Genomic DNA, 17,843 nt, shown 5'->3' on the forward strand with positions numbered 1-17,843 from the left:
AACTTAATCATTATAGGCATACGTGTAATCAATATTTCACTAATGAATAGATTCATTGAGTTTATTTGATTATATATTAGCTGATGCAAAACTACTAGGAAAACAGAAGCCATACACGATTTTGAATACATCATATATAGTGAGATTTGACCCTCATGAAAATAGACAAAAGCAAACTTTTAAATTCAGTGTCGACGAACGATATATTAGGCACATATATTAATAGCAACGGTAGCTTTTAAAATCGTACAAAATAACATGACATCATGGATTACCACATAACACAAATTTAACTATTTAGTAATACGTAGTAATTACTGACTAATTAGTAATTATGTGCATACTACTATATTTTAATTTAAGTCAACTGACAATTTAACTATAAAAAACTAAAACTGTTTACTCAATATGAAAAGCCACATTGGGACTTTAACTGTTTATATGAAATTACGCAACGGCACATTGCGGAGAGTCTACCTATCCTCTATGTATATCAAATTTTTAAAAGTTGTTAGCGAAATTACTTTTTTTTATTTTCTATATACATTATGTAACAGTAGAGTGATTGGTGTATTTAACAACCAAAAACAACATAAGAAAACCTATAGATAATCATGATTTTCGCATTAACATGTTTGCCAAAACAAATTAACTCAATATATAGTGGTTGACTTGTATTGATAGGGGATCTTGAAAAACCACCCTGCACATATATACTGCAGCTTCCAGTTAGTTTTCTTTTTTGTCCAAAAAAAAAAAAAATACTACTTCAAAATTTGTTATCACGGTTTCGAAGTTCAACGTATAGACATACATTTTTATTTGTGTGTTCAACGTATAAATAATATAAACACTTACGAAAAGAATTTAATTAAAGGGTTCGTACTTGTTTTAATATTTTTTTACAACGACCCACTTAAATAGTTCATAGTAATCTAAATTATTGTACAGTGTTAATGAAGTTTCGCTGTTCTGTCTTTGTTCGGCTGACATATGCAAGATACTTTTGACAAGAAACTGCAATATTTAAATACAGTTTGACGTCGACTAATATGCACAAAAACATGATGTGTAACGTTAAAAAAAAAAAAAAAAAAGCTAATGGAATCGCACCGTAGTTTCATGATTCTACGTAGGTCTCTAAAATGAATGTATATACAAGGGATAATTGATTGTATCTTTTAAATATTCGTTTAGGGAAATTTGAAATAAATCACTAATATCCTCACAACCAAAATGAATAATATATATATACATTTTTGCAGCAGTTTATGAAAAAAATTCTGGAATTCCAACTTATTTATAGGAATGTCATTGTATTTATTATTTCATATTTAATATCTAATATGTCAAAATCAAAATAAAATATTTGTCTTAAAGTATGTAGTGTTTTTATTCCATTCTTGCAAAGGACTGTTTTTTTACTTTTTATTTTCAAATTGTAATTATTATGAAAAAATATTGTTTATATATAATTTAACAATATAATTTTTAATTTAAATACTATTAACTCAAAATTTCAAATATATATATATATACATATATTTCTACGAAATTAATACTTAATGAACTCTATGATATAGTTTAGATATTTTAAAACGGTAAAATTCAATACAAAACATTATCCATATATATAGTAATTCTACTAAGCAATAACATTTAGCTTTTAAAAATAAAAATTTAGTCCTGCGGTGGGTTCCTATCTAGTATCTCCTTACTATTAAAACTAATTATATTTAGAAAGTTTTATATTCGCTCAAAAATGAAAAGTTTCAGTAATTTATAAGAAAAACTCATTAGACTAATCCAAGTTAGAACGATCTACTTAAACCTTTACTTCTTAAAAAAAAAAATTCACTGAAATTGATAAGTTAAAAACTTATTATTTGATCTATTTGAAGGAGTTTTCTTATACTACAATAATTGATAGACCATTCATCCAAAGACTTTCTACTACATCATACCACACGCAATTCATACCAAAGCTACAAAAATCTGAATAAGAAGAAATTAACATCAAAATTCAAACTCAACCTATCTTGGCGGTCAAGGAAATGAATAAGTTCTGTTGTTTTGGTACGAGATGGTAGTACACAATCGCTGAAATGATAAAACTGTTTATGAAAAATGGAAGACACGTACAATATAATGATCAACAAGATATATGATTATTCAAAATTTATATACGAAAAATGATGTCCAAAGTACAACTTTTGTTTAGTCCAATCTGATAAAAGCCATCGGCAAAAAGGAAACCTAAGCAAAGTTGTATATATGCATAATGCATTCTCATTTTAAAGGATCACCAAAGCTCATTGCTCATGTATGTATTAGTCTCTAAGAAATAGCATATGTATTAGCCGAGGCATGCAAAATTAAAATTGAAAAAATGGAGTCGATATAAGACACATAAACACAGAAACATGATAGATCACTCAAAACAAAGAAAAATTATCCAAGATTTGTATTTCAAAAAGCAAAGCTCCAACAATCAACAATACATAATAGTAATTAATTACAATTTTAAAAGCTTGAACATTAGACGCGAGGAGGAGTAGCCGAACGAGGGAAAGGAGATCCAGGGTCCACTCTATGAGACTCATCATCATTATCATGGTAGATATAAGCAAACCCACCGTGCCGTGTCATATCCATTCCTTGCATCTCATCCTTCTCCGAGATCCTAAGCAGATTGAGCTTCTTGAGGATAAAGAAGAGTGTTCCCATGGTGGCACTAACCCATCCTATGACCACAAGTATCTGAACTAATTGTGCTCCCAACAACTTCCCACCTCCGCCCATTAATAGTCCATATGGCCTTCCTGGGGTCGCGCCATAAACCTCGTTTAGATACTTCTCTTTGGCAAACAATCCTACGAATATCAAACCCCATGCGCCACATCCTCCGTGTAGTTGGGCCGCCTCGAGCGGATCATCAAATCGTACGAGCTCGGCGAGCTTGTTGCATCCTATAAGGACGAGGGAAGCCATGAAGCCGCAGACGATCGCTGCCCATGGTTCTACCACGGAGCAACCTGCGGTTATGGCCGCAAATCCACCTAGTAAACCGTTACAAACGTCGGTTACGTTCCAATGGCCTGATAGGAGACGTTTTCCAAAGAGTGTGGTTAGAGCTGCTGTGCATCCTGAGAGTGTGGTTGTAACCGCTGTGCGGCCGATTCCGCTCCATTGGCCGTAGTTGGAACCGGATACATATGGGATGAGTATCTTGGTGAAAGAACCAGGGTTAAAACCATACCAACCGAACCATAGGAGGAAGGTTCCTAAGACAACGAGCGAGGCTGAGTGGCCACGTAGAGCAATGGCACGTCCACCTTTCTCGAACCTACCACGACGAGGACCTTCGATAAGGGCACCCCACAGACCTGCTATGCCACCAACCATGTGAACAACGCCAGAGCCAGCAAAATCGATGGCTCCGGTACTAAACAAACGATCATCTGCTGGACGGAAGGGACTGGCCCATCCATCCGGGGACCAGAACCAGTGAGAGACAACCGGATAAACAAATCCAGTTAAGAAAGACGAATATATCAAGTAAGCCACAAACTGTGTCCTCTCGGCGATCGAACCACTTGTGATTCCAGCGGCGGCGATTGCGAACGCCCATTGGTAGAGAAAGAAAGAGTAGTCGGCTGTGAGAGTTGGGAAGTCTCTAAGAGCGAAGTTGTGTCTTCCAATGAATCCTTCGGAGGATCCACCAAAGGCAAAGGCATAACCAAAGAGATAGTAAAAGAGTCCTCCGGCTGCAGCGTCAAGGACATTAGTGAGCATGATGTTCATTGTATTCTTGGCTCTAACAGAGCCAGCACAAAGCATAGCGAAGCCGAGCTGCATCGAGAAGACAAGATAAGCCGAGAAGAGGAGGTAGGTGTTGTCTACGGCGTAGGCTGCATCGGTAAACTTGTTGTTAACGGTACCCAACTGGCCGCAGATATAGTCTGCTGCCGCCGTGGCGTTGGGACCAAGTAGGACGGAGAGATCCGCCACAGAGCAGGTTATAGCTCCCGACATGTTGAGAGACTTGAGAGTTAAGAGAGAAAGANTTAACTGGCCGCAAATATAGTCAGCTGCCGCCGTGGCGTTGGGACCAAGTAAGGCGGAGAGATCCGCCACAGAGCAGGTTATAGCTCCCGACATGTTGAGAGACTTGTGAGTTAAGAGAGAAACAGAGACATGGAGAAGAAAGGCCGTCTCCTTGTGTGTCTCTTAAAAGGAGGAAGAGGGAGTTTAGGGTTGACTTTTATTCAATCTGGACCATTGAAATTTGTTTTATTTAAGAGTATATTAATTATTTTAAAAGTTATGTGACGTAACCAACAACATTTATTATTGAATCAGAGATGTCGTCTACCAAATTTTCTTAATGTCTTATGATCCTAATATTATACGGTTTTGGTGATTAAGTGATAGGCATGTAATCTGTTAATATAAAAAGGCAAAGGAATACATAATTTTAATACTACAGTATATGATGAATATAAGAATAATAAACTGGTATTAAAAATCCCAAAGGATGAAATCATACAATATTCTCTTAGATCAACCGTATCAGATTTCTCTTACCATACTTTATCTACAAACCAAACATGGAATAATAAACTGGTATTAAAAATCGTGCTGTCTTTCAGCACTCTTTATATATATGATAATCTTGCAAAGTATTAATTAATTTGAAAATCAAAAACTAATTAAATTTGTTGAGGGCTGAAACCACAAATGATAACATGGGTTTGCGGGAACCACGTTTGAGTTGTTGAAATTTGCACTTGAGGCCTTAACTTCTAGATATGTCCAAAATTATTCAGATGGAGTTAGAACTAGTATTATTTTTGCATCTGTACGACTCCTCATGGTTGATATAATAATACTATGGTCCTCCAAGACCATATATCTGACATCTGAGACCTGTTCTGAAAGTATTCAATTAATGAGAAAAAGGGCAAACGACATATATAGTTTAAGCAAGATAAAGTTCTATCTAACTGTCATTGGAGCCGTACGTATCAACTATTTTATAAATTCTTCATGTTAAAACCAATAAATATATATATATATATATTCTTCATGTTAAAACCAAAATATATATTTATATATAATTCATGTATTCTTTAATAAATGAAAAGAAAATATTTATCTCAGTTTATTTCAGGTGGTTAACCCTTTTTTGTTGATCAAGACTCTATATTTAGTAAGTATGATGTATATTTAGAATAAATAAATGTACTTAACATTGTTCTAAACCCTGCTGTTTCACCAATATGATATACAGTAAAACCTATATAAATTAACAAACACTATAAACTAATAAATTTTTGTTAGTTCCAAGTTGGGCCAATGTAAAAAATAACAAAATTTGATAAAATAATAAGATAATAATATTTTTTGAAATCTCCATGTAAAATATGGTCCCAATAATATCATAAATTAATAATCATGTAAATTTATATATATATATATATATATATACTGACATAATAATGTGTATATTTCTCCTAAGCTCATATTTATAAAACAGTTGTTATGTTGTATTTTCAAACTATAATGATATAAAATATTCTGTAACACGTTATAAAAATAGCTAGATGTTTTTTAAGTTTTCAATTTCTAGATATCCATCATTTACATTTTGATAGTTTAATTGACTATTAAAATACAACAATTGGTATTCTTATTCATATTGAATTTATGTTTGTTATGTGTATAGTTTAATTGACTAATAACTCATTGTTCGTTGACACAATTTTTTTTGTTTCATGTTGAATCTAAATAATATGGACTTTCATACTCAATATCCAACATTATTTTATAATACATCTAAAGATTTAGAAATGATTATCATAATATAGATATACATTTAATCAACTTTAATTATGTAACTTACAGTTAAATTTATTTATTGTAAATTTTTGTAAAATATGTGTTTTTAAAGATTTGAATATTTAATATTTTATTCTTAGAAGTTGTGTATTTTTTAATAATTATTGGCTGATGAAATTTATTTTATTTTAAAAATCTTTTTATCAGAAAATTTCATTTACTTATTATAATTTGTCTAATATTTTCACTTAGGATCACTTCTTCATAATATTTTTTATTAATAAGATAAATATTAGTAAATGTTATGATGCTTGTTACTTTTAACTATAATTTTTCATAAAATAACTTATACTTATAGTTACAAAAACATACAAAAATATTTACAAGGTTGTCTCTATTCATTATGATTTTTCGTATAATAATTTTTAATTAAGAGTTGAGTTTTTCTGCCACAATAAATTTTTAACATAAGTTTCATTTTGATGGTTGTATTTTTTAACTCGCAGTTATATATGTTTAATAATATGTAGTTTTACTCCTATTTACTATTTTTTCTCTTTTGAGATAATTTTTAATTTTATTTTTACCATATAATTTTTAAACTACATATTGTTACTTTCAAATAATTTATACTTTTAAATTTAATTTAACTTCTTTTTCCCGTGATATCGCGGGAGTATGAATCCTAATTAATTTAAAAAAAATCAAAGCTTTCTATTTTATGTGTGTAACTTAATCATCTTTAGGGTCAACCAAACTTAATCATTATTGGAGACACTTGCGACTTGTAATCTATATATACGGATGACTTGAAAATGAGAGTTGACAGCAAAATAGACAAAAACAAACTTATTTTAGTAACGAACGATAAATTATGACTATATTTTAGTAGACGGTAGCTTTTAGAATCGTACAAAATAATGTCAAGAACTGCCGTGACATCATCGATTACCACATAACACATTGATTATTTTAGCACTGTGTAGTACCAAAAAAAAAAGTATGTTAAAAAAAACTAAAAAGAAAATTGACAAAAATAACCTAAAAAAATTATAATTAACCCACTAACCATACTAACCATATAAATCTTATATACTATATATTTTATATATTAATTACATATATTATCTTTATTCCAACCACTTCTACTATCACAATCACCACGACCCCTGCCACCACAACCACCACTTTCGCCACCATCTCCGGCGATTAACTCTGGCAAATTTCTCCGGTGACTTTTCCGGCAAACTTTTCTGACAAATTTTTCCGGTGACTTTTTCCGGCGACTTTCTCTGACGATCAACTTCGACAAACTTCTCCAACAACTACCTCCGCTGGCCACCTCCGCCGACCACTTCCGCCGGCCGGCCACCATTACTACCATCAACCACCACCTATCAACCCTAAATTGGTAGTTTTCTATACTCCTAACCCTAATTTCTTAATTTTTTCAAATAGTTAGTTATTTTTTTCTACAGATTTTTTTTGTTTGGTCAGTTAGCAAATTCACCAAAAAAAAAAGGTATGTTAACTTTTTTTTTTTTTTTTTTTTTTTTTTTTTTTTTTTTTGNTTTATATCAAAAGGTATGTTAACTAAATACGGAAAGCCATAGTAAGTAGTTAGTGGTTTACTAATTTATGGAATTAGACTTTAAAGGACAGGTCTCTTCTGTAAGCCGGTTAGTCCATGGCTCGATACAATGATACGTTAGGGCGTCTATAGCTCTCATCTATGCATATCAAAATTAACAATTTCATTCGCGATATTTTCATTTATTAGTTTTCACCTATATCAGTAATTGAATGCTACAACCAATCATCATAAGAAAATTTATAGATATTCAAGAATTTAGTACTAACATGTTTTCCAAAAAAAATATTAAGTCAAGAGTGGTTGACCTTGCATTGCTTGGGGACGTTGATGTCTACCTCGCTGGATATAAGTTGTCACATTGAAATCTATTGTTTCCAGCTAGTTCTTCTATATAAATTGTAACAGAATAAGCTATTAACTCTGAAGTCTCTTGTTAAAATACTCCATAATTTGTTTCTTTTTTTTTTTGGTTTTAAAGTTCAACGGATCGACATATTTTGTGTATATGTATTATCATATGTATATATAATTCTAATACATTAATATAATAACATTTACGGAAAGCATAGTTTAAGGGTTTCGTACGTATTTCAGTAATGTTTCTCACAACCACCACTTAAATGTAATCCAGACTATTGACTATTGTAGAGTATAATTGAAAGTTTCGAATTTTTTGTCTTTGTTTGGGTGACATATGAAAGATACGTTTATTGAAGAAAAAACAAATCATGATACATATACAGTTTGACTAATATGCAGAAAAATCAAAAGTCTTTGGGAGTATTTAAGGCAACGATGGTCAGGCTAATAAAGCTTATTTAGGCTAAACCCCTATACGTTTACTAGTGGCCACTTAGATTTGATAATCTATTTGTCAGTCTACTTTGTTTGTTAAGAGATAACATCCACGTGTACCTAAACGGTACATATTGGATAAGTAACACTTTGATGAACTTTGATTAACTTGATTTAACTTCAAGATGAATTATTATAGATACGGAATTCTAGAAACCATCTTTTTAAAACCCTTTTAAATTACATAAACAAGAGGATAAGTAAGGAGGTAATGTCAAATCCAAGCATAATTCTGAAGAAAGATAATCCAAAGTTTACATACTAACAAAAGTTGTTATTTGAAGCTCCTAAGGAACGAGTTTCTGGACAGTAAATAAACTTCCAGAAATTCTCGGTTTAATTTGGACACACCATTCCTGCGGATTTACGAGAGGAACTAAAAGGAGTACTGGGGATCATCAATTTGGGTGGTATAAGTTCTTACTTGGGCATTCCTGAGAGTCTAAGAGGTTCAAAAACAAAGGTTTTTTTCCTTTGTTGAGGATAGATTACAAAAACGGACAGGTGAATGGCTTGCCCGGCTGCTATCTAGGGGGGAGGGGGCAAAGAGGTAATGATCAAATCTGTAGCGACGGCCGTCCCTACCTTTGTCATGTCTTGTTTTCGCCTTCCGAAAATGGTCACATGGAAACTTACTAGTGCGGTTTCTAACTTTTGGTGGAGTGCTTCTGGGGAGACACAAGGGCTACACTGGATAGCCTGGGATAAGTTATGTGTTGATAAGTTCGATGGAGGTTTTGGTTTTCGGTGTTTGGATGATTTTAACACCGCTTTGTTGGCTAAACAACTCTGGTGGTTAGTTACAGTTCCAGACTCATTTTTGCTAAGGTATTTAAAGGTCTCTACTATAGGCATTCCAACCCGTTGGATCCAATCAAATCTTACTCGCCATCTTATGGATGCCGAAGCATGGTATCTGCTCGCTCTCTGGTAAACAAAAGACTCATTAAACGAGTAGGATCCGGTGACTCCATTTTAGTATGGTTTGATCCCTGGATTCCTGCTCAATCCTCGAGACCAGCATTGCATTCGGGATCGCTCGTTGATCCCACGCTTAGAGTTGAAACCTTTATTGACAGAAGTTCACATTCCTGGAATCTGGCTTTACTCTCGGCCTCTTTCGAGCCGGAGGATGTTGCCATTATTTCTGCTTTACCTATTGGTAAACCAGATTCACCGGATAGGTTGGGTTGGCATTTGACAAAGACTGGTCTATACACAGTTAAGTCTGGGTATAAAGCTTTGCGTTAGAATCAAGCGGGCTCAGTACCTGTCTTTGGCCCTAACATTATTCCTTTACAAGCATTTGTCTGGCAGATTCGGTCTTCACCAAAAATTAGACACTATTTATGGCAAGTAATTACGGGTTGTATGGCGACAACAACTAACCTGCAGCAACGTGGTATGACCTGTGATCTTGAGTGTGGCCGTTGTAGTGGACCTAAGGAGACAATCAATCATGCTCTTTTTTATGTCCTCCGGCTAGACAGGTCTGGGCTCTGTCCTCGTTCCCGACATCTCCGGGCTGTTTTCCTTCAGAATCTGTCTATACCGACATGGACTTTTTATTTTGGAGATTTCAGCAGAATCCTTCAGCGGATTTTTTACCATGGATTCTATGGTATATTTGGAAGGCTAGAAATGATAAAATTTTCAGCAATTTGGACTCCAGTCCGCTAGCAATCTTACAGTTAGCGGAGGAGGAAGCTAAAATTTGGGTCTCGGCGCAAGCAGACACAGTTGGAATTTCAGCCCAGAATGGGTCCCACCCCACTACTGGGCCAGTGCCTACGGAATTGGCTGCAGCCAACAGATATGGGAACAGCTCCCGATGTTATGTGGACGGATTTTGGAAGGTGACTGACCAATATACAGGCCGAGGATGGTATTGCATTTCCCCTGAGGGGGGATCTCCCACTATGGGTGCATCTAACCTTCGCCGTAGCTTGTCACCCCTCCATGCTGAAGTGGAAGCTTTAATCTGGGCAATGCATTGTATGATTGGTGCAAATATTGAGAATGTTGTTTTTCTCATAGACTGTTCTGATTTGGTGAAGATGGTGTCTTCGCCGTCCGAGTGGCCTACCTTCAAGACATATTTGGACGAGATCGAGGCGGATAAGGAGGAGTTCCTATCTTTTGCACTAGTCCAAGTCCCAGAACGCAGAATGGTAATGCAAACAAGCTCGCACGGCGTGCAAGAGTCGAGTCACATCAAATTACCTTTGTAAACGTTTTTCCTACCAATTGGCTCATTTGAGCTGATCCTGTACTGTGATGTCAAAAAAAAAAAAAAAAGAAGCTCCTAAGGCAAGCAACATCAGCCAAAAAAATCTCTTATGTGATTAAGCCACATCAACAAACTCTTTCCTTGTGATTTTGATTTGAGAAATCGATTTCTCAATTCTTAATAATCATTAATGTCCCTTACTCCCTTATATTAAAGAAAAATACTTAGGTTCACTCCTAGGGTGAACCTTCTTATTCACTTCTTCCTTTTCAACCAATCAAAATCTTCTATACATTTTCTTGTTTAAAAAAATAAATCAAAATTAAATTAAAAAGCAAAACAGATTAATGAAACAAATTATGTATATTTTTTTAAGGAAAGTTAATTATTGGCTTGGTTTAGATTTTACAATTAGAATGAAATGATGTATCGGTTTGGGTTTACAAATAAGGTGATTAGAGTTTAGATTTTACAATTAAAACGAAATTATATGTCGGTTTGGGTTTACAAATGAAGTGGTTAGGGTTTAGACTTTACAATTAAAATAAAATTATATGTCGGTTTGGATTTACAAATGAGATGGTTAGGGTTTAGATTTTACAATTAGAATGAAATTATATTTTAGTTTGGGTTTACAAATGAGATGGTTAGGGTTTAGATTTTACAATTATAATGAAATTATATACCAGTTTGATTTTATAAATAAGCGGATTAAGTTTTTAATTTTATAATAATATATACAAATTTTGTTTCCTTATTTTATAAAGAGATGAATGAATAGGTTCTTAAATGTATTATGACATGTCAGATTCTCATTGGCTAAAATAAGTAGAAGTGAACAAAGGAGTTTAGTTTAGGAGTGAACCCAAAAATTGTTCTATATTAAATCCACTTCACAGCGTTATACTTCATCTCCTCCTCCCCCAATCTAATTTTTAACTGAAGTTACCTTTGTCTTATATGTCCAATTGGAATAAGAGCTCGCTAGAATTCAGAAATTGCAGTACCATTTCCATTGAAATCTCAATTTCTTGGTTAGCGAAACTACCTTCACTCCATTTATAAATCAAAATTAGAGAGCCTCTCTACTCAGTGAGTGTTTCCATCCTCTCTACTTGGTTTTTTTTGTCAAATTTGTCTGTTCATATATGGTCTCCGTTTTTTAGGAAAACTTTTAGGGAAAATTAGAGAGGTCAATTTGATGTTGCCCTGTTGCACGCAATAAATTAGTGTATATTCGGAACTTGCATTATTTACTTCAATTTGATGTTGCACTGTTGCACTGTTCTGTCAGGTAAATTTTTAATAGTTGTAATTTTTTAATACTGTACTAGGTTTAACCCCGTAGTACACCACGGGTCTATTATTTTGTTGATATGATACTGTAATAGTTTTATGGTGCTTGTAGTCGATGGTGAATTGCATATATATATATATATATATATATATATTGTTAACTGTTGTAGATAAGTTTTGTATTAACTCTTGAATCACATGTTGAGAATATACATTTTATGATTTGGTTAGTTATGATTTAGGAATGAATGATATGACATATTTTTATTTTGATTCTCGATTGATATTATTGGATTAATAGTGTACATTTAAAGCTAATAAGAACTTAGCAAATATGTAATCCTTTATTAAACGCAAATTAGATATTTCCTAAGATGTGTTTATCTTGAATTAGTTGATATATTATAGGGATGTGATTATAGAATTTGTGTTAACAATTATTTTTGTCAAACTCAGCCCAAAAAATTCGGCATGTAAATTAGATCTTTCCTAAGATACAATGGGCATTGATTGACATTAATTGGATGTAAATAAGTACGCTATGGATTAAAAACCGGCCCAAAATATTCGGTAATCTTAAGGAGGATCTGGATAATTGAATCGGTTATAATTTTAGTTAAAAATCTGACCCGAATTTAGCAAATAGCCAAAAAGTGATGGCACCCTATTGTACTTTAAAAATGTATTTCGAGGTCTATATGTGGATATATTTGTTTGGTTATAAATATCCTAAGAAATTTTTTAAAATATAGATCCGTTTATAAAAATTCAAATCACATCATATGCTAAAAAAATCTAAAATTTTATTAACTTTATGTATTAAATAGTAATTAAAATAATTAAATATAAGATTAAATAAAAGTGCAAGGAGAATTATATTTTAGTATAACATATTGATTTAAATTAGGTAGATAGTTTTTAGGAAATTAATATTATCAAATAAAAAAATAATTGTATTTGGTTGTAAGGATTGTAGAGAATTTAGTTGAAACTTGTTTGGATACAAAGATAAGAGAGGATCACACAAAAAATAAAATGTACTTAAAAAATGTCAAGATAGATGTATAACTTCACATGCTTCTCGTATCATTATCATACTCCACAATATTTATGGAATTGAATTTCCGTATCACATGGATATTAGATACACTTTCTTTTGAGTTCCCAAAGTGTATCTATCATATTCACTTTCTATTCTTTGGTAAAACTGAAAACACTCATCATTTTCTCTCATTTGCTGGAGGTCCATGGCTACAGTAAGGCCAAAAACACCAAGAGGATTAAAAGGTACGCTACATGTAATATTTATGACTGCAATTAGTTGACAACTTATAAAATGTTCTCTTATGTTCTGTCTATGTGATCATTTCAAGTGAGAGTTAGTAACTTCGAACTGATACTAACTTCGAACTGATACTCCGATACTTAGGTAAAATAAATTGGATAAAAAAATCCGGACTGATTGTAAAACTAATATGCTTTTATCGAGAGTGAATTGTGGTTTAGTCGTTGTAAAGAAGAAAATAAATTCCTTTCTCTTATGGCTTTCGTTTCTATGCTACTTACAGCTTAGTCCCAAGCTTGCAAGGTTCCATTCATGCAATTTCAACAAAAAAAAAAGTAGTGCAAGATTCATAGCCTATAACATTGAACAACGCTGGCAAATTTAATCTACCAAGACGTAGATGGTCTCTAGGCAGCCTATGAATGTTGAGCTGACTTTTTTTTATTAAAAAACGTGACACTAACTGTAAAGGAAAGGCGTCCTACTCTTGAAGAGTGTCGTGAATTTGAGCAAAATAATATTGGGAACGGAGGCTTGAAGACAACTATTTGTTTTCTTAGTATGAATCTTCTCTTCATTTTGTATATTTGCTTGGAATATCATCATTTTGAATAATATAATCTAACCAGATTTTTAAATAGTTAAGTTCAGTATTTGTAGAAGCGGCATGATAGTAGAAGAAAATCACATGTATTCGGGTCACCGAAACATTAGTAGAACGAATGTTGAAATTGAGTTGAGAATTAAAGAAGTCTTCAAGTTTTTATTTTCAAATCAATATTGTGATAATTAACGTAAAATATGTCTGTCAAATAAGTAAAACAACATAACATATATACACATAGTTATAAGAAAAAAATTGATAAGAAGAAACTTAGATATGAATGAATATATGAATAATATGTAATGTTTATAGATGCACTAACATGTAATAACTTTAACATCTACTAACATAAAACTGCAAATAAAGATAATTTTAGAACATGTTACGCGCGGAGTTTCACCTAGTCTGATTAAAAGGAAAACATTCATTTTCTCTAATGAGTTCAAAAGAAAATTTTTAATTCATAACATTTTAATTCTAAAATATCCAATTCATGTTTAACATTTTTATTTGTTAAAATTAATAATAATTATATGAGCTCAAACCGTGTTCTTGTTTTTCTTTTCAGCTGCACTACCTTTTTTTTTTTTTTTTGGGCAAACTGCACTATCTTTATAATATTTGTTCTGTCTTCTATTGCATCACCATTAGAAGATATTTTATTTTGCTATCCGGTAAAACTAACTTCTATAGTTCTATTAATATGCAAAAAAATAGCACTTTTGAATAATTAAACTCCAAATATCAAAAGAAATTTTGATCAATAACTGAATAAAATGAGCTTCCGAAAAAAAATCAATATACTTTTAAGATCCATATAAAATTGGGAAGAAAGATAAATAAATATAGACAAAGAAGCGAAATTAACTAAAGAAATTTTTGAGAAGTATATTATTGTTTGAAAAATTAGCATCATTTTTATATTTAGTTTTAATTTCTCATAGACAACTTTCTCTTTTCACATTTTAAAGTCGATCTTTATAATAGACAGATGTATGATGATGATCCAGACTATTCAACTGACAATGCAGTTCAATGTTTAAGGAGAGCTAATTAAGTACATATATCTCGCAACATATAAGTCCTAAACTATTAAAAGCAACCACATTCAGAAAGCTTTCTATTAATCTAAGAAACTCAATAGAATACTCCAAGTTGGAATAATATACTAAAATTTGTTAATCTCATCAAGATATTTTCTCACTAAATATCCAAATAACAAATTTTTTATTTGATATATTGGAGTGAGTTGTGTTGTACTGTTGTATAACGATTGACAGCCATTCTTGGATAGACTCTCTAGTCTCTACTACATCACCCTTTTAGCTTGGCACAGCTAAAACGAGCTTCTTACATCATCGCACACAATTCATAGCAAAATTACTTATGATAAACCAAAAATCTAAAATAGATGAAATCAAACTAAACTCAAACTCGACCTAACTTGTCGATCAAGTTATTATCTTTCATTCTCCGGAAGATAAGATATTTAAAAGGTCAAGTTAACAGAAGGGAATAGCCATGTTCCCGAAACAGTGATCCCTTAGGGAACAAGCACCACCACCAAAACTTCCTTGTCCTTCAAAATCTAGATTCCATAAACCGTTCCAAATAGCGCTATCTTCATTCACATTAGGCTCGGGTATTGCCACAGGAACCACCGGGTAATACCCGTTAGTATTTGGGTCACAACCAGAGCTTGTTGTTGAATGTATGATCTGTTGAGGCACATGAAGGTATTATCACCATTATTGTTGTCGTCATCTAGTAAAGACATGATCTTTTTCATGTCGATTTGATTGAATTGAAGCAACTGCTGTTCTTGCTGTAACTCCATTTGTCTTTGCTGCTGAAATTGTTGCCTCTTGAAGAGACGGTTCTTTGTCTTCTCCGCATTGTTAGTTGGAGACTTTGTCTTCTTCTTGAAATGGGTTCTCCAATAGTTCTTGATTTCGTTGTCTGTTCTTCCCGGTAAACTACGTGCAATCGTCGACCACCTACAAATATAAATCATCAGTCAAAAAGATCATGAAATAAGAAAGAAAGACGAAATTTCTTATTTGAGTAGATCTACAATATGTCAACTTCTAGTGGCAAAAATAAACAATCAAAAGCTTAAAGTATTTTTACCTATTGCCCCACTTAGCATGTAACTCAAGGATGATGGTCTCTTCATGTGGAGTGATTTGTCCTCTCTTAAGGTCTGGTCTTAGGTAATTGACCCATCTTAACCTACAACTTTTGCCATTTCTCTTCAACCCGGCGAGCCTAGCCACAGAGTTCCATCGGCCTTCACCGTGAAGCCTCACATAATCGATCAAAAGGCGGTCTTCTTCAGCAGTCCAAGGCCCTTTTCTCCAACCTTCTTCTACCACACCCCATCCTCCTCCCATCGCTCCCCACAAACTCATTCTTTCTTCTTAGTTTTTTTTTCTTTTTCTTTCAGTGAAAGCTAAACTAGAGAAGTAGTGTCTTCTCCTTCTCTCACAGACCCACTAATCTCTTTTTGTCTCTCTGTCTTGTGAAGCCTAAGTGTTCCTCTGTTTTGTCTTTGTGTTGTGTTGTGTTCTGTTTTTCCTCTTCCCCTTTCATTATTTATATATGCACTCACTCTAGCTCTCCTTGGCTCCACCACCTTTTTTTTTTGTATGAGTATAGACTAGTGACAAGACAAAGATCTTTTTACATTTTCAGAGCTGTGTTCTTTTTTATAGTCATAATTATAATCTAACCACTACCTAAAAGACAGTTCCGTGCAATTGATATACTTTTCCATCTTAAATTACAAAAATAGTTATACAAGCTCTTAATTAGTAAATAACAATGATTAATCTATTCAGCAAATGTTATCCCAAGAAGAAAAGAATCAGAATTATAATGTAAACAAAAAAGAATGACAAGAACTTGGGTGCTCTCATTGTCCCTTTTCAAAGGTCGTAGTCATAACTCTTGATTAGCCTCTCCTCTGTCCATTTAACTCTTGATTTACAAAGGCATCATCGTACACAAAATACTAATTTACCCCCTTCTCGTTGGTGCATTTTCTTTTGAATTTAAATTGAGGATGAAAAAAATACTGATGGACTAATAAATCCAAACGACTAAACTTCTCTTACCAATCATACATTAATAAAAAGAAAATTCATTATTTAGTTGTTATAAGTTGGAGGATAAGCGTTTACAAAAGTAATCTCAAAAAATAAACTTTAGAAATACAAATTAGATAGTCTGAAGATTACAAAAACGTGAAATATTGGGAGAAATTATAGTTAACATGGAGCAAACAAATCACATCTTGTAGATTAAAAAAAGCGGGTTAATCTTCAGAAAAATGCATCATTGAAATTTGCTCTACACAATATGTTTCAAAAACCTAACAAAATATCCTTTTTAATAAGGTATATTATACATAGTTCATGACTAAAATTTTCTCCATAGTTCATGTAATCGTCTCTTTGTAAACAAAATCCAGCCTAAGTATGTGATGGAATCATAAGATTTCCACGGCCATCATACCGATACCGAATGTTTTGAGATGACCTTCCCGGTGAATTTCTTTTCTCTATTGCCTCAACAAAGCTCATTATAGTTTCCTCCCAAAAACATCCTTTCACATACTACCAACTTTTAAAACTCAAATAATTTTCAAATGTTAAACAAAAACCAGAAACTAGGATAAAATCTAGCCGAACTAGAAAGTTCTATTTACCAAAAATTTCTATTTTGAATTTAGATAGACAAATAATTATATTTCAATTACATATATAATTTCACTTAAAATAATTATTCAAAAGGTTTAAAGTTTATATTCAATCTAAATCTAAAACCAAAAAGAACCAAACAAAAATTTAATCAAATCAAACCTTTATTTAACTGAACTATACCATCGAAAAATCTATGAAAGTACATCAAATTTAAATGTTATAATGTTATAATTAGTCGCCTAGGCTTTATCATTCTCATTCACCAAACGGTGACATTACAGGGCTATTAGTTATAAATATAATCATATTCCACTTCAGAAGATTAAAGAAATAATGTTAAGGCATTGGGTAACATGGTGTAACGAGGCATCAAATCCAACAGAATAATCCTTTTATACTAAAGTTATTTAGAACTTGTGTTTTGTTGCCACGTA

General features: G+C 32.6%; 1 protein-coding gene and 1 pseudogene across 1 annotated transcript; both read right to left on the reverse strand.

Annotated features, from left to right (window-relative positions):
* Nucleotides 2,444-4,051, reverse strand: LOC104789359 (ammonium transporter 1 member 3-like). The gene has a single exon (XM_010515073.1). It carries the CDS (start codon nucleotides 4,033-4,035, stop codon nucleotides 2,539-2,541), a length of 1,497 nt encoding a protein of 498 aa, XP_010513375.1. The 5' UTR covers nucleotides 4,036-4,051; the 3' UTR covers nucleotides 2,444-2,538.
* LOC104789366 lies at nucleotides 15,153-16,255 on the reverse strand (annotated as a pseudogene).

The sequence above is a fragment of the Camelina sativa genome, chromosome 1 (genome assembly GCF_000633955.1).
Source record: "Camelina sativa cultivar DH55 chromosome 1, Cs, whole genome shotgun sequence".
NCBI lineage: Eukaryota > Viridiplantae > Streptophyta > Magnoliopsida > Brassicales > Brassicaceae > Camelina > Camelina sativa.